Genomic DNA, 21456 nt, shown 5'->3' on the forward strand with positions numbered 1-21456 from the left:
TCCTCTCTCTCTCACTCTCTCTCTCATATGCTCACACGCAGCCAGACCGTGACGCTATTGCTCTCGCTCATGCCCAGGCAGACGAGACACACATTCTCAGGCTCATGCATGCCATTGCACTTTAACTAGTGCTAAAGAACACGGTCAAAATCTGAAATTTGCTGCAAATAATCTTGCTCACAATAAATTCTCAATTTAAGACAATTCAATTGTCACTTTTTTTTGTTAAAATAAGTCCAGAACAATAAATTAAATGCAATTAGAGGGCAGCTAAAGAAAATTAAATGGTGTTTTTAATTTTCTATTTTCTATAGTTCAACACCAAAGGAGTCTCCTTCCCAGTCTCACCAGTTAATGCTCTTGCCCCTCCTTATCTCCCCCTCCAACCCTACGAAGTTGTCATCTCTGTTTTCCCCCCCATGTCCCAGCCTCTTGTGCTTACCCAGTTTTAATTACTGCATCATTGATAGCTGTGCCTTCAGCTGCCAAGGCCCCTGAGCTCCAGAATTCCCTTCTCCCGCTTACTCCATGCTTTAAAACCTACCTCTTCCACCAGCCTTTGGGATTGGCTCAGTATCAGATTTTTGTTTGATAACACCGTTGTGAAGCACCTTGGGATGTTTTATTCTGTTGTTGCTTGTTATTCTGTCTGAGTGTGATATATGGGAAGCTGCAATGGTCACAGAGATGACCGTGCAGTCAGCGGATGGAAGGGCCACAGTTATGGAATCTGATTACTTTTGGGTGGGGAGGAAGGAGAGGGGGGAAAGTGTATTCGAACGAAGCATGTTCCCATTCCGCAAGTGAATTTGGATTCTGAATTTTAAAGGAACTGTATCTGTCACGTGCAGCTAAGCTAATGATCTGATTTTGTGTAATTTTTCCTTTAGTTTGATTCTGCCCAACCCAGATTCTGTTTATTCCCTCAACATCCTTCCGTGGCCATTAGAGTGAAAGGGTTCTTCACACGTGAACCTTGACATTTCTGATCCTTGACTTCTTGAGTGTCAGCTGGCATCCAGACAGCAGGAGGTATCTCCAACACGTACGAAATAACTGGGCAGCAAAAGCTGGCTGCTCCATTAAACTTTTCCCAGATCTCAGTTGCTGGTTCATTTTAATCAAATACCCCTGTTCCCCACTATGCGTTCACTAGGTTGAAAACCCCAGGGAAATTTTAAAAAAAACTTTCCCTGATTCTCTTGGTCGAAAGAAACATGCCAGGACATCATGTGAAGCAAACAGCCATTGGCAAAGACATTTTTGCCCTGTTGGGTTAGTGAGGTGGCAGACTGTGCAGTACCAACACCAGTATAAGTTGGTTGGCAGAAAGGCCTGGTTGCCCAAATTTTGCCTTGCGGTCTGGTGGGTGCTTGTGATTTTGGATGTTCTGCTGACCCATGTTAGTATCATATCCCAGTGAATATACCTGTAAATGTACCAGTACCTGGCGGTACTACTGAGAGCTGAACTCTCCTGTAACAGTCTCTCCCCGTCTGGGACGGAGCAGGGATTCTTACTCCTGACCATGTGCTGTCTCCCAGGTGCCCTGAACACTTGCAGTATCAGTTGGTTTGATTCCCAAATAAAATCCGACAAGTGCATTTCTCCAATTCACTCAACTCTTGAAGTCCCAGATGTTCTGCTGCTGTTTAATTGGATTATATTTAGTTGGAGATGTCAGGAGCTCACATTCCAGAGCTATCGGGTTACCTCCCTTCGGGCAGTCTCCTTTTTAGAGCTGTTCTGTCTAGAAGCTGCAGATGACTGGGTTTATTCGTGGCTCACTGTACCTCGGGCAGCAGGACTTCAGTTTTTTTTGTTCTTCATACATTATTTTAAATAGTGAGCCTCCTCCGTTTGGAAAGAGAGGGGGAAAGGCTAAACTTTGAGTGGGACTGATTGGAATAGCAATGAATATGAGCGTGATGCTGCCAGAGCCAAACTTACTGTTGGCTAATGGGCTGATTCTGCCCAGCCGTCCCATCAAATCGCAGAAGAAATCTAAAAAAGCTTGTGTTTTCTTTGAGGTGGAGATCTTGGATGCAAGGACTAAACAGAAGCTCACCTTTCTGGACAAGGTAAGCCTCCATTGCATATATGCTGTGGCAGTAAAATACATAGCATCAAAACATTAACTATTGGGACTGTATGTTTATTTGACATATCCCTTGGTTTGTTGAAAACAATCTAGGTGCAGTTGTGGAAAATTTGTGCTCAAGCCCACAGTTATCTTTTTGATTAATCATCTCCAGTTAACATCATTGACTGAGGCATCCCCATATATTCACAGATTTCTGGTGCTATCTCCATTTCAAAGGGTGATTTAGGGAGGCTATGTGTTCTGTCAGGATGAATCAGGAGAAACTGTGCCTATTAGTGGGAGGGTCAGTAACTGAGTGAATGTGTGTGTGTCCGTAATCTTACCAGACAATCGGGCTGCTCTCTTGTTAGAGAGAGACGACAGGTGATGATTTAACTTGAGGGTGACCATACTTCAGGCAAGGGGAAAGGAAAGTCCTTTATTGGTAACCTCAGCTGGTCTGTCCAGCTAACTGAGCCGAACTCACTCCTAAGATGAGGAGCTAGTAACCAGAGGTGAAATTTGAAAGCCATTTTATACAGTAAGTGTTTTGGTTTAGTGTGGCCTTGAACTTGGTGGTGGGGGTAGGGGATGTCAGTGGTGTGTGAGTGGAAACCAATTTAGTAGGAACTCAAAAGAAAATTGGACACAAGCTTGAATCGAGAAACATTGCATAGTTCCATAGGTGGGCGGCACGGTGGCACAGTGGTTAGCACTGCGGCCTCACAGCGCCAGAGACCCGGGTTCAATTCCTGCCTCAGGCGACTGTGTGGAGTTTGCACGTTCTCCCCGTGTCTGCGTGGGTTTCCTCCGGGTACTCCGGTTTCCTCCCACAGTCCAAAGATGTGCAGGTCAGGTGAATTGGCCATGCTAAATTGCCCATAGTGTTAGGTAAGGGGTAAATGTAGAGGTGTGGGTTGCTTGCGCTTCGGCGGGTCGGTGTGGACTTGTTGGGCCGAAGGGCCTGTTTCCACACTGTAAAGTAATCTAATCCAGGGAAAGAACAGAGCAGCTGGGACTCTGCATTCTTCCACCAAGGAGTTAGCATGCACGTGGTGTGCAGAATGGTTCCTTTGTATACAGTATTTCCCAGGGATGGGATCTAGATTTGTATTTATCTCCTTTTTTTTGACTTTGTATTCCACCTACAACACAACCATTTTCCACTCAGAGTTTGGTGTTTAAAATCTTCCACTTTTCACAGTGAGTGGAGGTGAGAGTTGTTTATGGCAAATAGTGTCCCAGCCAGGAGCCTTGGTGAAGGTGCAACTGGTCTCTTTGCCTTGTGGACATCTCCAGTTATTCACAGGATTTCAAATGTCATACCCATGTGCAAGGATATCAGAGGTCACTGGTGGGGGGAGCATGACCGGATGAGCCAAAGCAGGCGTCAGCTGTCTGTGATGCTCCCTGGAGGCTGTTCCCATACTCGCTCACCTTGCCAAGTGGGCATCTGTCATCGCTTCTGATAGCTAATGAACTTGGCCTTCAGTGCCCATTGTAGAGGGCATCAGCTTCAGTCTGTTCTTGATGTTGCATCTGGATAGGAGATCGTATAGGAGCAACTGGGAGAAGCATATGTGTGTGTGAAGATGGAAGTTGCTACCAGACCAGGCTTGATGCAGCAAGATGTATGAGGGTGAATTGTAGGAAATAAAAGTATCCCAGTTCTGAACAGTTTCTTCTTGTTTCAACAAGGTTGCAGCTGGTCAGTAGTGTAAGTTCAAAGCTTTCAATCCATCTGACTTTATCCTTGTAGGCATTTTCTAAGTGATGGAGGCACCCCAGAGGCAGTCAATGCTGTGCGATCTACATATGCTTCAGAAAAGAGACAGTTAAACAGTTCTAATTCTGCTGGATTGTTGTCTCCACCCAGAGTTGAGAGAGTTTCCTCCCAGCTTTGATATGATTGAAGTAGAATACTCCTTGGATCAGAGGATACATATCCATTGGAGGCACCAGCTCTCTTTTTGACTTGGCAACCATTTACGTTGTTTTTAACTGTGCCAGTCTTTATTCAATCTGTACGGCAGCTACTTTAGGATCAGTTGATTTAGCTGTTCCTCAAGAGATCTCACCGTTTTTCTTAAGCTTTGTCCCACCCCAGCACTCAGAGCCATACAGATGTACAGCATAGAAAAAGACCCTTCGGTCCAACTTGTCCATGCCAACCAGAAATCCTAAATAGAACTAGTCTCATTTACCAGCATTTAGTCCATAATCTTTAAACATGTCCTTTTCATGTACATACCTTTTAAATATTGTAATTGTACTCGTCTCCACCACTTCCTCTTTCAGCTCATTCCATATATATATGCCACTGTCGGTGTGGAAAAACTTGCTTTTCCAGTCTCTCTCCCCTTAACCTATGCCCCCTAGTTTTGGACTTGCCCATTCCAAGGCAGAAAAATGTCCTTGGCTATTCACCCGATCCATATCCCTGATGATTTTATAAATGTCTATTAGATCATCCCTCAGCCTCTGATGCTCCAGGGACAAAAGGCCCAGCCTCTTCAGCCTCTCCTTAGTGCTCAAACCCTCCAAAACCGATAACATCCTTGTAAATCTTTCCTGCACCATTTCAGGTTTAACAGCATCTTTCTTTTGGTAGGGAGACCAGAATTGCACATAGTACTCTAAAAGTGGTCCCACCAACAACATGTGCAACCACAACACGACATCCCAACTCCTATATTCAATGCATTGACCAATGAAAGCAAATGTGCCAGTGCCTCCTTCACTACCCTGCGACTGCACTTTCAAGGAACTATGTACCTGCACCCCAGTCTCTTCATTTGACAACAGTCCCCAGTGCCCTACCATTAACTACATAATTTGCTAAAAGGTTTTTGAAAATGTGTTCATGTGTGGATGAGGAAAATTCAGTTGATGTAGCTTATATGGATTTTCGCAAAGATTTTGACGAAGACCCCCATGGGTGACTGAGAAGGTTAAAGCGCAGAAAATTGAGGGAAACTTAGTGAGATGGATCAGAAACTGGCTTAGTAATAGGACAAGCACAGTAGGTCAAGCAGCATCTAAGGAGCAGGAGAATCAATGTTTCAGGCATAAACCTTTAATCAGGAATGAGCTCAGCATCTGCAGTCCTCTCTTTCCTCTTAGTAGTAAGACACAAAGGATAGTGATAGAAGGCTGTTCGGGCAACTGGTGTCTGATGTCCAGTAGTGTATTGCAAGGATCAGTACTGGGACTCTTATTGTTTGTTTTATATATATATATGATAAAGATGAAAATGTGGGGGGAATGTTAAGCAAATTTGCAGTCAACACCAAGATTGGTAGAGTAGTTAATAGTGAAGAAGATGGTTATAGGTTACAGGAAGATATAGTTGGGTTGGTCAGATGGTATTTAACCCTGATAGTACAGCATCATCCACTTTGGAAGATGAAACAAGATGAGGGAGAATTTAGTGAATGGTAGAAAACTGGGTGGCCTACAGGAACAGAGGGATCTTGAAGAGATTATTCACAGAACCCTGAAATTGCAGCACACGTTAGTACAAAGACATGTGGGTCAATTGCTTTCATCAGATGTGGCAGAGTATAAGAGCAAGGAGATCATGTTCGGGTTGTACAGAGTGTTGGTCACACCACAGCTGTTCCCCTTGATTAAGGGGTTAATCACAAGAAGGCATAGTTTTAGGTAAGGAGGAGATTCTGAGGGGATTTGAGGGGGGGGAGAAACGTATTCAATCAGCAGGTGGTAGGAATCTGGAATGCACTGACTGGGAAGGCAGTAGAGGCCAGAAACCTTACAACTTTTAAAAGATATTTGGATGACATTCAAGGATATGGGACAAGTGGTAGTTATTGTTGGTGCAGACTTGATGCTGAAGGGCCTTTTCTATACTGTATGAATCTATGGTCAAGTCCCGGGGATTTATCCACCTTTGTGCATTTTAAGATGTCTAGCACCTCCTGTGCTATAATAGGGACACTTTTCAAGATATCATTATTTATTTCCCCAAGTTCTCTAGCTTCTATGTCCTCCTCCACAGTAAGTGCTGATGTGAAATACTGGTTTAGTATCACCCCATTTTCTGTGCTTCTAAACATAGATGGTCTTGTTGATATTTAAGGGATCCAATTCTCTCCCAAGTTACTCTTTTTTCCCCTTAATGTTTTTGTAGAATCTCTTTGGATTTTTCTTAAAACACAGCAGCCAAAGGTGAGTTGGGTTGTGTTCTTTGCTCTGAAACATTAAGTACACTCAGCACTTGAGCACTTTTCCCAAATTGGGGCAGGTATTCAATGAAGGAGAATATGCTCTACCCCTTAGTTACTACATTTGACACCGATCAGATACTCCACAGTACTTCACCTGAATGGAAGTCCTTTTTAAAGCAGTTATTTATTTGTTTTTGTGGAATGTGGGCACTGCTGGGCTGACCTGAAGGTGGTGATGAGCTGCTGTGGGTTGACTCAGTGAAGGAATTGCAATATATTTCCAAGTCAGGATGGTGAGTGGCTTAGAGGGGAGCTTGCAGGTGGTGGTGTTCCCATATATCTGCTGTCCTGGATGTCTGCTTTATCCTGGATGGTGTCAAACTACTTGAGTTTTGGGACTACATTCATCCAGGCAAGTGGGGAGTCTTCTGACTTGTGCCTTGTAGATGGTGTACAGGCTTTCAGGAGTCAGGATGTGAGTTAGTGTTCAGAGATGTGTAGGTTAGGTACATTAGCCATGGGAATGATGAAGGGTTATAGGGAAAGGATCTGGGTGGGATTCTCTTCAGAGGGTCGGTGTACACTTGTTGGGCTGGATAGCATGTTTCTACGCTGACCTGCGTTTGTAGTCACTGTGGTGACTCCAGTTAAGTTTCTGATCAATGATAACTTCTAGAATATTGATAGTACGTGATTTCAGTGATGGTAACATCATTGAATGTAAAGATGGGGGGGGTTGATTAGATTGTCTCTTGTTGGTGATAGTCATAGCCTAGCATTTGTGTGGGTGGCATGATGGCACAGTGGTTAGCACTGCTGCCTCACAGAGCCAGAGATCTGGGTTCAATTCCCGCCTTGGGCAACTGTCTGTGTGGAGTTTGCACGTTCTTCCCGTGTCTGCGTGGGTTTCCTCCGGGTGCTCCGGTTTCCTCCCACAGTCCAAAAATGTGCAGGTTAGGTGAATTGGCCATGCTAAATTGCCCGTAGTGTTAGGTGAAGGGGTAAATGTGTGGGAATGGGTCTGGGTGGGTTGCTGTTCGGAGGATCAGTGTGGACTTGTTGGGCCCAACTAGGATTCCTGAAGAAGGGCTCATGCCCGAAACGTTGATTTTCCTGCTCCTTGGATGCTGCCTGACCTGCTGCGCTTTTCCAGCAACACATTTTCAGCCTAGGACATTACCCTAAGGAACTCCTGCAGTGATGGAGCTGAGATTACTGACCTCCAGCAACACCTTCCTATGTGTTAGGTATGCGAGTTTGCCCTCTGATACCTGCTGATTTCAGTTTTGCTAGGGCTCCTTGATGCTTCATTTGATCAAATGCAGCCTTGATGTCAAGGGCTGTCACTCTTGCCTCACCTCTGGAATTCAGCTCTTTTGTCCGTGTTTGAACCAAGGCTGTAATGAGGTCAGGAGCTGAGTATCCCAGACAGAACCTATCATTGAGCAGGTTGTTGCTGAGCAGGTGCTGTTGATGGCACTGTTGATGACACCTTCCATCATTTTACTGATGATCGAGAGTAGTCTGATGGGGCAGTAACTGGCCGAGTTGGGTTTGTCCTGCTTCTTATGTACGGGACATATTTGGGCAATTTTTCACATTGTCAGGTAGATGCCAGTATTGTAACTAGACCAGAATGGCTTGGCTAGGGGAGTGGCAAGTTCTGGAGTGCAAGTCTTCAGTACTATTGCTAGAATGTTGTCAGGACCCATAGTCTTTGCAGTATCCAGTGCCTCCAATCGTTTCTTGATAACACATGGAGTGATTCGAATTGGCTGAAGATTGCTATCTGTAATGCTGGGGACCACTGGAAGAGGCCGAAATGGATCATCCAGTCAGCACTTCTGGCTGAAGATTATTGCGAAAACTTCAGCCTTATCTTTTGCACTGATGTGCTGGGCTCTTCCATCGTTGAGGATGGGAGCCTTCACCTCCAGTGAGTTGTTTAATCATCCAACGCCATTCATGACTGGTGTGGCAGTACTGCAGAGCTTAGATCTAATGCATTGGTTGTGGGATCGCTTAGCTCTGTCAATCACTTGCTGCTTATGCTGTTTGGCATGCAAGTAGTCCTGCTTGGTGATTTTACCAGGTTGACAATACATCTTCAGGTATACCTGGTGCTGCTCCTGCACTTTCCATTGAACCAGGGTTGATCCCCTGGCTTGATTGTAAAAGTTGAGTGGGGGATGTGCTGAGCCATGAGGTTACAGATTGTGTTGGAGTATAATTCTGCACCTCATGGATATCCAGTCTTGAGTTGCTCGATCTGTTCAAATTTAGCGTGGTGGTAGTGCCACACAACATGATGGAGGTTATTCTCACTGTGAAGGCAGGTCTTCATCTCCACAAGGACTGTGTGATGGTTGCTCTTATTGATATTGTCATACTGTTGTAATGTGGGTGCATGCCAGTTAGTTTGTCCATTAGCAAACTACCACCAACATCAATGCAGCAATGGTGAAATTACCCATTGGAGGTTTGTTTGAGGGATAAATGTTGGCCTGTTTAATTGTCAATATTCCAAACAGTGTCTATGTATTCTCTTTGCCAAGATGCTGGTCTGATTTCATGGGTTCAGCATTCATTTGGTGTTGGTTGCTGTGCACATGCTCAGTGCTTGGGAGGAGATACTGGCAGAAGCAGAGTTTGTTTTGCACCTCTCTCCTTACAAGTATGTTCCTGCATCTGTGCCAGCCTCTAAAGTGAACTCCCTTGATGCATGATTCATACTGATATGAAGATTGATGGTGTGATGGTTGAAGACTTGATCTTATTGCATCAAGTTATTCATTCTAACATAGCTCCTATCTTTTTGGGTTCTGGTCCACACTTCCAGCTCTCACAGCCAGAGCTGGATTGGATTCATACCCCTGAGCACCAATGTTGCCTGCGTTGTTGATCATGGTGTTAGTCAATGTCATATTTGGAAGTGGGGTTTGAGGCCTTACCTGTACTGAGTTAACTTGTAGGGATGTAGGGGTGAATGTTGGCTGTGTATTTCGACTCTAGGAGTCTTGGAGATTTCATGAGGTCGAAAAAGCTTTCTGGTCAAGACTGACACCTGCTGGAAAGTGCCGATTTTTGAGAAGTACAGGGGCAGTTGTGATATTTCCCATGGTCAAGTAACTGACATTCAAAAGTCTGATCTGAAGCACCTGACCTAATTTAGTTCAACAAGTACATCACAGACTCTGAAGTGTGTCTGTTAGTATGGAAGCCAAGTTTTAATTGTGGATTTTTTGTTTTGCCCTAACTCTGGGCTGTCTATCTTTATAAAAACAGGTGGAGCCAAATGCGACAATTGGAGAGATCAAGGTTATGTTCCACAAGAACCGTAAGTATGCAGCCAAACTGGTAATGATGAGGCTATCCAAAGTCTTGGAGAAATTATTTCTGCTTTTGTTTTGGTCCATGCCATTAGACACTTTCTTCACTTCTTTGGTTTGATTTATTATTGTCACATGTACCTAGATACAGGGAAATATTTTTGTTTTCCATGCAGTGCAGGCAGATCATACCGTATAAAGATCCTAGGGTGATAGAATAGAGTGAGGAATAAAAGCTGTAGCTGCAAAGCAGGTGCACAAAGAGCAAGAACAACATTAGGTCTGAAATTTGAGAGGTCCATTCAGAAATCTAGTAACAGCACGGGAAGAAGCTGTCCTTGAACATGTTGGTACATGTGTTTAAGCCTTTGTATCTTCTGTATGACGGAAGAATTTGGAAGAGATTATAACCAGGGTGGGAGGGGTCTTTGATGTTGGCTACCTTTCTGTGACAACAAATTGGCAGTTAATAGATGGAAGGTTGGCTTGTCTGGTGGACTGGACTGTTCATTTGAGGTATAGTTTTATAAGTAATGAGCACGGGGCGGCACGGTGGCTCAGTGGTTAGCACTGCAGCCCCACAGCACCAGGGTTCAATTCCAGCCTTGGGCAGACTGTCTGTGTGGAGTTTGCACATTCTCCCCGTGTCTGCATGGGTTTCCTCTCGGTGCTGTGGTTTGCTCCCACAGCCACAAAGATGTTGCAGGTTGGATGAATTGTCCATAGTGTTAGGTGCATTAGTCAGAGGGAAATGGGACTAGATGGGTTACTCTTTGGAGGGTTGGTGTGGACTTGTTGGGCCGAAGGGCCTGTTTCCACACTGTAGGGAATCTAATCTAATCTCCAGGACAACACTTGGGTGACCATTTGATGGATGCTATTAGATAGTGATTGCAATTTTTATAAATCCTTTCATGAGATGTGGGTGTCACTGGCAAGGTCAGACTTTGTTGCCTATCTCTAATTGACACTTGAATTGAATGACTTGCTAGGGCCATTTCCGAGGCTGATTAAGAGCCAATCATATTTGAATGGAGTCTGGAGTCATTAGTAAGCCAGACCAAGTAAGGACAGCAGTTTTCCTTCCATAAAGGATATTAGTGAACCAGATTGTTTTTATATTAAAACAACAGTTGATGACGGTTCACTGTCAGTATTACTGAGACTAGATTTTTTTATTCTAAAATGTATTCATTCACTTTGCTTTGATGGGATTTGAACCGTAGTTAATCCAAGCATTATCCCAGACTCATATTACTACTGAAGGGCCAATACCACCATACAACATCTCTAATTCTGGTCATTCCTTTGGGGTGGGTTGCACCCTGACTTTAACCAATCAAATTGGCTGAGTTAAGTGTAGCCATTTGTACGAATGGGCACACTTTCTGCTTTTACTGGGGGACAGTTGAGAGTTAGAATCTTGGCAAACCCTCCCATTTCAAAGGGGTGAATGGTCCAGGCCAACAGGAATGGCTTACTGTCTCAGAACAGCAATTTACCAAGATATTACTGGGCACGGAAGGTTTGACTTATAAAGAACTGCTGGGACTTTTTTCACTGGAACATAGGAGGTTGAGGAGTGACCATTATAGAGGTTTATAAAATCATAAGGGGTATAGATAAGGTTAATGGCAGGATGGGGGATTTCAAAACTAAGGGGCTCATTTTAAGGTGATAGGGGAGAGATTTTAAAAAAGACACGGGGACAAATTTTTCACACACAGGTGGTTCGCGCATGGAATGAACTTAGAGGAAGTACTGGATGTGGGCACAATTGCAACGTTTAAAAGACATTTGGATAAGTACCTGAATAGGAAAGATGTTGGAGGGATATGGGCCAGGAGCAGGCAGTTGGAACCAGTTTAGTTTATGTTTGGCTTGGGACTGGAGGGTCTGGGATGACTTAAGCATGAAATTTAGGTGCCACAGGGCAGAAAATATTTTCCAGCTAAGTTTGTGATAGAGGCATCCCTCATCCTTCAGTATGAACCAGAACTCCTTTTTGAAATTCTCTTGAGGGACTTTCTATTTTTGGGAGCTACTTATTCATTCTCACTAACCATTTATTAGCCAATTTAGTCAAAGCTTCCACATTTGTGTTGACATACAGGGTATTTGAGCTCTCATAATTCAAAGAATTTATCAAGATCTGCAACAATAATCACTCTCCATTTAAGCCACAGTGTAAGAAAATTAATTTCCTATGTATCATAGTATTTACATTGGTATAAGACAGCATAAGTTAACAATAGAAGTATTTTTCGAAATGACTGACGTACTTCTACATTTAAAAAAAAACCATCACCCCAAGCACACCTTCTGTTGACTGGTGAGGTCACAGCTAATATATTTCTGTCACATATGCAGAAAACTCAAATATTTTAACCAGACAGGTACTACTACTTTAAGTAAATAGTAACTCTCCTTTATATGGGAGGCGATGCTCTAGTGGTATTATCACTATTAATCAAGAGATCCAGGTAATGTTCTGGGGACCCAGGTTTAAATCCTACCATGGCAAAAATCAATAAATAAATTTGGATTATAAAGATAGTCTCAGTAATGTTCAGGAATTTGAATTCAGTGAAAATCTGGAATTAAGAGTTTACTGATGTCCATGAATCCGTTGATTGTCAGAAACACCCATCTGGTTCACTAATGTCCTTTAGGGAAGGAAACTGCCATCCTTACCTGGTCTGGCCTACATGTGACTCCAGACCCAAAGCAGTGTGGTTGACACTTAACTGCCCCCTGTAAAATTAGGGTTGGGCAGTAAATGGAGGCTAGTGATACCCACATTCTTGAGAATCAATTTTTAAAAATTAAATTTAAATATAACCATTAACACAGTTCAATATAGTAGGATCCTCGACATCTTTTCCCAAGTGTACTAGCTCCAAACTTCCTTTAAAATAATGATTCTACATTAGTTTGAAAGGAGTTCATTCCCTTATAGAATCATATAGTACAGAAAAGGCCCATCAAGTCTGCAATGACAAAAATCACGGCTCAGTGGTTAGCACTACTGCTTCACAGCACCAGGGTCCCAGGTTCAATTCCAGCCTCTGGCAACTGTCTGTGTGGAGTTTGCACATTCTCCCCTTGTCTGCGTGGGTTTCCTCCAGGTGCTCTGGTTTCATCCCACAGTCCAAAGATGTGCGGGTTAGGTGAATTGGCCATGCTAAGTTGCCCATAGTGTTAGATGCATTAGTCGGAGGGAAATGGGTCTGGGTGGGTTACTCTCTGGAGGGTTGGTGTGGACTGGTTGGGCTGAAGGGCCTGTTTCCACACTGTAGGGAATTCTAATCTAATCTATGATAGTCCCAGTTTTCAGCACTCAGCCCATATCCTTGAATGTTTTGACATTTCGAGTGCTCATCTAAGTGTTTTTTAAAGATTGCAAAGTTCTGCGCCTCAACTACCCTTCCAGTCAGTGCATTCCAAATTCCCCCTCTGGGTGAATATGTTTTTCCTTAAATCCCCTGTACACCTCCTGCCTAATGCCTTAAAATTATGCCCCCTTGTTATTGATCCTTCAAATAAGAACAGCTGCCTATCTTCTCTGTCAAGACCCTTCTTTATTTTAAATATCTCCAGGAAGAAAAATCCCAGCTTCTCCAGTCTAAGGTGAAGTTTCTCTGGCCTGGAATCAATCCCACTAATGCATTCATTTCCATCCTAAAGCGATTACTTAGAACTTGGTACAATAGTGCAGTTGAGATTGAACCTTTTTTTTTAAAACAGGTTTATCATAGTAACAATTTTATTTTGTTCCTCTAATGTCTCTGGTTAACTGAATTAAAGTCTTTTTTTCAGACCCCAAGTAACTGGGATTTCCTTTGTTGACCGGTTTAAAACTATTCTGTCTCTGTTGAGCCTCCATAGCCCCCTTGTCCTACCACAACCCTCTTGCAGCCCTTTCTCCTTCACTCTCATCTTGCAACTCCCACTTTCGTCCATACCCAGCTTACAACTTCCTCCTTACCACTTTTTCCCCATCTCACCCCCACCCTTGACACTTGTGTAAGCTCCTCCCCTCCACAATTACCACTCGGTCTTCTCTTAGTGTGTACACTTCCAGCCTTAGCAAGTAGCAGTCCTGGAACACCCTCACTGCTATCATTTACTTACATAACTGTACGCTGCATTCACAGGCAGTTTGTCTCCTGTGTTTGCTGCTATAGGCTCTCTGAGGAACCGAGCAGCAATAAGTATAGAAGAAAACTAGCCTGTGATTGGAGGAGTAACTTCTCACCATTTTCTTCTAATTGTTATGGACCAGATCAGACCCCTCAAAATATTTTAAGGTGGCTTAGACCCTAACTTTTTTTTTTATTTTAAAGGTCAGTATGACATGCTTCCTTTCAGATGCAATTCGATTGGTCAAACTACTCGACATTGAGCAAAACACAATTTATTCAAACACTACATTACATACAACAAAAGAAAGAGGAACTTGGAATAACTTTACTCTATTGGAAAACTTAACAGAATATTAGATTATTTTGCTACTGAACCGTAACTGTTCTAATATAGCAGTATCCCAATGAACCTTTGCCAAAAGGCAAATTAAACAAATAGATTGTTTTGCCTGTTGTTGTCCAATCCAGGAAGAAAGAACATCAAAAGACAGTCCTGAGAGAGAGAACTCCAGTTTTCAGTTGTAGCAAAGCGAAATGTGGTAGCTTCTCACAACCTCAGCAGCTTCTGCTGAAAGCTAAACCTAAAATCTCTGGTTCTATATTTGGCACCTTGACCACACCCAGTCAGGCTGCTTCTAATGTTCCAATGCTTTCTAAGAAAACCCAAGGCTTCACAAGTTGTTTATCTTCTCATAAACTGCATGACACCTGTCTCCCAATCTCTCTCTAAATGAAACCAGGACAAAATACATCTTAAAACCATGGTATCATCATATACTCTATTCATGGACATAACTTTTCCTGATTGGTCGCCCAGTAAGTGAATTTTACAGAATGACTTGGGGATTTTTGGGTGTCGAACCATGTACAATTTAGGCTGCTTAACAGGGTAGATGCTGAGAGAGTTCAGGACTGGAAAGCATAATCTCAGAATAAGGGATGGCCAGTTTAAGACAGAGGAAATTCTTCTCTTGAATGGGAGTCTGTGGAATGCTTCATAGTGCTTTGAGGCTAGGTCGCTCAGCACATTCAAGGCTAATTGATTTTTTTAATCAGTAAGGGAATCAAGGATTATGGCGAAAAGGCAGGAAAGTGGAGTTGAGAATTATCAGATCAACCATTTTCTAATTGAATGGCAGAGTAGACTTGATGGGCTACTTATTCTACCACTGAGGGTCAAAAGCAAGTCTGACCTTTTTGGGAGAGATGGTCTTTCCTATAAACACTTCACTTCCGTAAGCATTTTTATTAAATTTATTCAAAGGATATGGCATTATTTGTTGACCATTCCTAATTGCCCTGGAAAACAGACCTGTTACCTTGAACTGCTGCAGTCCATGTGGTATGCGGGGAATCACAGGATTTTGATCCAGTGGCTATATAGATTCAAGGCACATGATTTGGTTGGGAATGTGCAGGTGGTGGTGTTTCCATGCATCTGCATGCATCCTTCTAGATAGAAGTGGTCATGGGTTTAGCAGATATACAGCCTTAGGTGCCTTGATGAGTTACTGCAGTTCATCTTGTAGCTGCATGTGTGCACTTGTGAAGGTTGAGAGATGAAAGAGAGAGTTGAAGGTGGTGGATGTGATGCCAACCAACTCTGCTTTTTCCAGGATAGTGTCAAGCTTCTTTCATGATGTTGAAGTTGCACTCATCCAGACAAATGGAAATTATTCCATCATGCCTTGTGTCTTAAATGGTAGTCACTGGGGAGTTAGGAGGTAGGTTACACTTTGCAGAATTTTGAGCCTCTAACCTGCGTTAGGGATATCAATCATAGTTTTTATATGGTTGGTCTTGTTCGGTTTCTGATGAACACCTTTTTCTTCATGTGAGTTACCCAAACCCTTTCTTCTAACAGCTCAGCTGGTGAATGGTGTTATGAGCCTCGCCTGGCCTACATCGCAGATCCAACTGCTTTATCCTTATGTTCTCTCAGCTATCCCTTACACATACATTGCAACCCCTCTCACCACCCTGGTTTCAATAGGATTCGTAAGATTTGTTGCTATGATCAGAAAAAAACTCAACACAAGTCAAATAAATTGCAGAGAGATGGAGCAAATTTCCTGAAAATTGTTTGCTGTTTCTCCCAGAAATAAACAGAGTGCTTACATCATTGTGACTGGCAACTTTGGAGTAGCAACTGGGGAGATGGTTAGATGTGTCAAAGTGGAATTTTCTGGAGACTGGGTTCAAAAAAAACCCACAATAGCTGGTGGAACTTGCATGCAACTTAGTAATCATTCTGCTACTGAAAGTTACTGTTAGTAATGATGACCTTGCAATTATTAGGGAAGAAAATCTCCTGTGTCTCAGCAACACATGCATCCATGAAGGAATCTAAAGGCAAATGTGAATAGGTCATGGTCATTGTTTTAACTTTGACCATAAGACATCGGAGCAGAAATTAGGCCATTCAGCCCATCCATTCAGTTTCTGAACCCCATTCTCCCACCTTCTCCACATACCTTTTGATCCCCTTAACAATCACAAACCTATTTATCTCTGTGTTAAATATACTCAATGACCTGGTTGCCTCCAGCCTTCTGTGGCAGTGAATTCCATAGATTCACCACTCTCTGGCTGAAGAGGTTTCTCCTCATCTCCATTCTAAAGGGACTTCCCTTTACTCTAAGGCTGTGCTCTCGGGTCCTAGTCTCTCCTGCCAATGGAAACACTTTTCCAATGTCCACTGTATCCAGGCCTTTCAGTATTCTGTAGGTTTCAATTAGATACCTCCTGATCCTTCTGAATTCCATCGGATATAGACCCAGAGTCCTCAAACATTCCTCATATGTTAAGCCTTTCCTTCCTGGGATCATTCTTGTGAACTTCCTCTGGACCAACCTATAAGTATTTAATTTAAATGTGGATGTTTTAAATGTATAATGATTCTTCAGTATTCACATTGTTCCTATTTACAGTTAGGATATGATCCTATACTCTGCGGAGATGAGTGTTAATGTACTTGACTTTTCTGTTTCAGATACTCGGTGGTATCCTGCCAGGCAATCCATTAGGCTGGATCCAAGTAAGTGATAAATCGATTCCACCTTTGGGTGGGACCTCCACTCATTGGACTTTGTCTGCCCTAATGCCCCGATACCATTGATGTGTGGTTCCACTCCGATAATATTATCCCTTTACCTTGGCTGTGCCACCTCTTCCTGAAGAAGGGCTCATGCCCGAAACGTCGATTCTCCGGCTCCTTGGATGCTGCCTGACCTGCTGCGCCTTTCCAGCAACACATTTTCAGCTCTGTGCCACCTCTTCCCAAGTCTTGTGGGTTTCCCACACACTTACTTCGTCTGTCAAATGAACTCCTCTTCACTTTGTTGGGGTTTGGAATCTTTTTTCTGTGCCCACAGATTTCCACAGTTTTCATTCACCCAACTGACTCCAATAAAATCACTGCAGTAAATGCTTGCCTGTTGCCCAGCGCTGGCATGTTAGTGTTTTGTTTGTGGTATGTTGTTTTGTGCGGTACAGCTCTTATTTTCAAATGGGAGCACTTCTGTAAGAGGATGCAGCACAGATTCTACCATGTGGTTAAGATGAATAGGAAAGAGAGGTGGATACTGGAAAGATGTTTCTTTGTGGAAGAGATTTGAAGTAGATGATACAGTTGAAAAATAAGAGTTCTCCCATTTAAGATGGTGATGAGGAAAACATTTTTTTTCCTGAGGGTCGTGAATCTGTGGAATTCTTTGTCCAGAAAACAATGTTGGTTAGGTCATTGAATATTTGTAAGCCATAGATAGATAGACAGACAGACAGACATCAAAGATTATGAGAGGAGCGGGTATGGAGAGGCAGGGTGCAAATAGGAAAGTGAAATTGAGGTCACCGTCAGATCACATGGGCGACATGGTGGCTCAGTGATTAGCACTGATGCCTCACAGCACCGGAGACCGGGTTCAATTCTTGTCTCGGGCAACTGTCTGTGTGGAGTTTGTACATTCTCCCTGTGTCTGCATGGGTTTCCTCTAGGTGCTCCAGTTTCCTCCCACAGTCCAAAGATGTGCAGGTCAAGCGAATTGGTTATGCTAAATTGCCCATCGTGTTAGGTGCATTAGTCAGGGATAAATATAGGAGAATGGGTCTGGGAGGGTTACACTTCAGAAGGTCGGTTTGGACTTGTTGGGCCAAATTGTCTGTTTCCACACTGTAGAGAATCTAATCTAATCATCAGCCACAATTTTTTTAAATAAGTGAAGAGGCTAGGGGGTGTCAACTGCCCTACATTGGTAAGTGGTTCAGACAAAGGAGCATCCTCTTAAAATTAGTGCTGGCTCATCAGAAGTATGTCAGGAAGGACTTCATATGCAGGGTGTAGTGGAAATCTGGAACTCTGACTCCCCTAAAATGTTAACCGTGGAGGTGAATTAAAAATTTCAAGACTGAGGTTAGTATTGTGTGTGAGGGCATTTATGGATACTGAACAAAGGCTTGGGCAGCACAGCAGTTAACACTGCTGCCTCACAGCACCAGCGATCCCGGTTCCATTTCACCCTCAGGTGACTGTGTCTGTGGAGTTTGCACATTCTGCCCATGTCTGTGTGAGTCTCCTCTGATAGTTCTGGTTTCCTCCAGCAGTTCAAAGATATACACGTTAGGTGGATTGGACATCCTAATTGTCCTTAGTATCTAGGGAGCTATATGCTTGCCATGGGAAATGCAGATTTACAGGGATAAGGTAGGAGGCTAGGTCTGGCTGGGATGCTTTTTGATAGGTTAATGTGGACCTTTTGGGTGGAATGGCCTGCTTCTAAACTGTAGGGATTCTGTGATTCTATGAGGCAACATATAAATCAGCTGGGATCTAATTGAAGAGTGGAACTGCAAAGACATTAGTTCTGAAGAAGAGTCAGTTGACCCGAAACATTAACTCTGATTTCTCTCCACAGATGCTGCGAGGTCAGCTGAATTTTTACACCAATTTCTGTTTTTCAGCATCCACAGTTAGAGATGTATAACACTGGGACAGACCCTTTGCTGCAACCCATCCATGCTGACCAGCTATCCTAGTCCCATTTGCCAGCATTTGACTCATACCCTTCTCAACCCTTTTGATTCATATACCCATCCAGATGCCTTTTGAATGTTGTAATTGTGCCAGCCTCCACCAGTTTCCTCTGGCAACCGTTCCATACACGTTCCACCTTCTGTGTGAAAAACTTGACCCTTGGGTCCTTTTTAAAGCTTCCCCCTCTCACCTTAAACCCTTGCCCTCTAGCTTTGGACTCTCCTGCCCTGTGAAAATGACCTTGTCTATTTACCCTATTCACGCCCTGATGATTTTATAAGTCACCATATGGTCACCTCTCAACCTCTGACGCTTCAGGGAAAATAGCTCCAGCCTATTCAGCCTCTCCCTTAAGGTCGAACCCTTCAAATCCAGCAATTGCATTGTAAATCTTTTCTGAACCCTTTGAGGTTTAACAACATTTTGCCTATAGCAGGGAGACTAGAACTGTATGCAGTATTCTAAATGTGGCCTCGCCAATGTTCTGTTGCAACATGACCTCCCAACTCCTTCACTTAATACACTGACCAGTAAAGGCAAGTGTGCCTTCGTTCCTTAATCTAATCTAATCTAATCTACCCTGTCTACCTTCGACTACACTTTCAAGGTACTGTGCGCCTGCACCCCTAGGTCTGTGTGTTCGGTAACACTCCCCAGGGTCCTACCATTAAGTCCTTCCCTGATTTGCCTTTCTAAAATGCAAGACCTCACATTTATCTAAATTAAACTCCATTTGAGTGGCCCATTGGTCCATCTGATTAAGGTCCTTCTTTCGGGTTTTAGATTACTTACAATGTGGAAACAGGCCTTTCAGCCTAACAAGTCCGAAGAACAACCCATCCGGACCCATTCCTCTACATTCCCCTAACATTATGGACAATTTAGCATGGCCAATTCACCTAACCTGCACATTTTTTTTTGGACTGTGGGAGGAAACCAGAGCACCCGGAGGAAACCCACGCAGACACGGGGAGAATGTGCAAACTCCACACACACAGTTGCCTGAGGCGGGAATTGAACCATCGTGCCACCGTGCCACCCATTTTAATTACTGAAAAGACTTATGTGTGTGGGGAATTAAGAAGGAACTGCCTTTCTCTGCTTCAGGCCATTGTAAGTTTTTCTTGTGTTTTGCAGAGGGCAAGTCACTCCGGGATGAGGAAATTTTGCAGAACCTCCCTGTTGGTACCACAGCCACCCTTTACTTCAAAGACCTTGGTGCTCAGATTGGATGGGTTACAGTAAGTTCTAAATGATCTCACTACTTCAGTCATGGTTGAAACCGTTTGCTGTACGAACCTTGCATATTTGCCTTTTGAACTTCAGTGGTCCCTTGCCATACGTGAATGGTGTTGGGGTACACCTTTAATTTTAGGTGTCCTTTTTTTTTCAGATAATTTGAACTCTTAAATCCTATTTGGTTGCCAAATTATTTGTATTTATACATTCTCAACCTCTAGCATCCCAACTACGTTGCTCCCAATGAGGAACTTTCGAAGCAAAAGCAACCACCAGACTACACACAGAAACCTCCCATAAACAGCAGTGTGATAATGAACAGCTAACTTGTTTCCACCATGTTGGTTGAGGGACACCGGGAGGAACTCCTTTGCACTTTGAAATAATGTCAAGAGATCTTTCACCTCCCTGTGACAGAGCTTTGGTTCAATTTTCGGTCTAAAGACAGGCCCTACAATAGTGAAGCACTCCCTCAGAATTGCATTGCCAGTCTTTATTCTATCCTGAGGTCTGTGGAGTGGGCTCAAACCTGCAACTATGCGACTTGGAGACAGCATTGCTAACCTTAAACCACACTGTACCAGAGAGACTCTAAAGTTTATTGCCTCTCCTTTTCAAAGCAGTTTGGATACAATGGAGTGTGATGCACACAGAGGTGAACGTTGAGTGAGTTTTGTTTCATTGGTGCTCGTTGAGGGAAGAATGTTCTCCAGGGTAGCAAGAGCTGCCTTTGGTTTAGTGCAATGGGATATTTAATGTCCGTCTCAGCAGAGACTGAAGGGCCACCACCATTAACAGTGCAACCTTTGCACGTGAACATCTTGTCCACAATTTTTGCTGATAGACTTATGTATTAAAACTTGAATACTTTAATTTCTGCTATAATGAGTAACTGTGTACCAGCAGTTCTTTTTAATGGGAATGCACGTAGGATGCCTATAACATTTATTCTGGCACATTATCAATTGCCTCTCCTGTGCACAGTAAAATACAGGCCATGTATTTTTGCATGAAAATTGACTGCTCTGTCCTTTCATCTAAACCACACAATTGATTGTGTTTCCTGAAGGGCGTGCTAGATCTGTTATACATTTCCAGTCTTTTCTAAACATAAAGTAGGCTAGAAAATGCATCTGGTGAAGGTGGAAGCAAATTCAATAGTAACTTTCAAAAGAGAACTGAATAAATACTTTGGGAACGGAAACAATTGAAGAGCGATAGGGAAAGGGCAGGGGACAAAGACTACTTAGGTAGCTGTCTTTGAAAAGGTAGCAGAGGTTTGATGGGCCAAATGATCCCTGCCTGGGCTCCTTGATTCAGATACACGTTGGACAGATTTTGTCACTAACCAAATGGCCTAAACTTGAGAGAAACATACTTAAGACCAAAAAACAGATATCTGCATCACTCCCTGGGCTCCCAGTGGTGTGTCTGCCTGGAT

The 21456-nt window shown here is 43.3% G+C and overlaps 1 protein-coding gene across 3 annotated transcripts in view; it reads left to right on the forward strand.

Annotated features, from left to right (window-relative positions):
* Positions 1 to 21456, forward strand: part of tecrb (trans-2,3-enoyl-CoA reductase b) — a 101643-nt gene that overhangs the window by 42180 nt on the left and 38007 nt on the right. For 2 of the 3 annotated variants that reach the window (XM_043694707.2, XM_087983294.1), the window contains exons 2-5: positions 2031 to 2081; positions 9556 to 9607; positions 16737 to 16781; positions 19914 to 20017. In XM_043694707.2, the coding sequence (XP_043550642.1) occupies positions 2031 to 2081; positions 9556 to 9607; positions 16737 to 16781; positions 19914 to 20017 (252 nt within the window). Of the gene's footprint in view, positions 1 to 1772; positions 2082 to 9555; positions 9608 to 16736; positions 16782 to 19913; positions 20018 to 21456 lie in introns of those variants that run through there. The other variant, XM_043694706.2, reaches the window with a different exon arrangement.

The sequence above is a fragment of the Chiloscyllium plagiosum genome, unplaced genomic scaffold (assembly GCF_037043375.1).
Source record: "Chiloscyllium plagiosum isolate Xiang-an unplaced genomic scaffold, Cpla_swu_hap1 HiC_scaffold_45, whole genome shotgun sequence".
NCBI lineage: Eukaryota > Metazoa > Chordata > Chondrichthyes > Orectolobiformes > Hemiscylliidae > Chiloscyllium > Chiloscyllium plagiosum.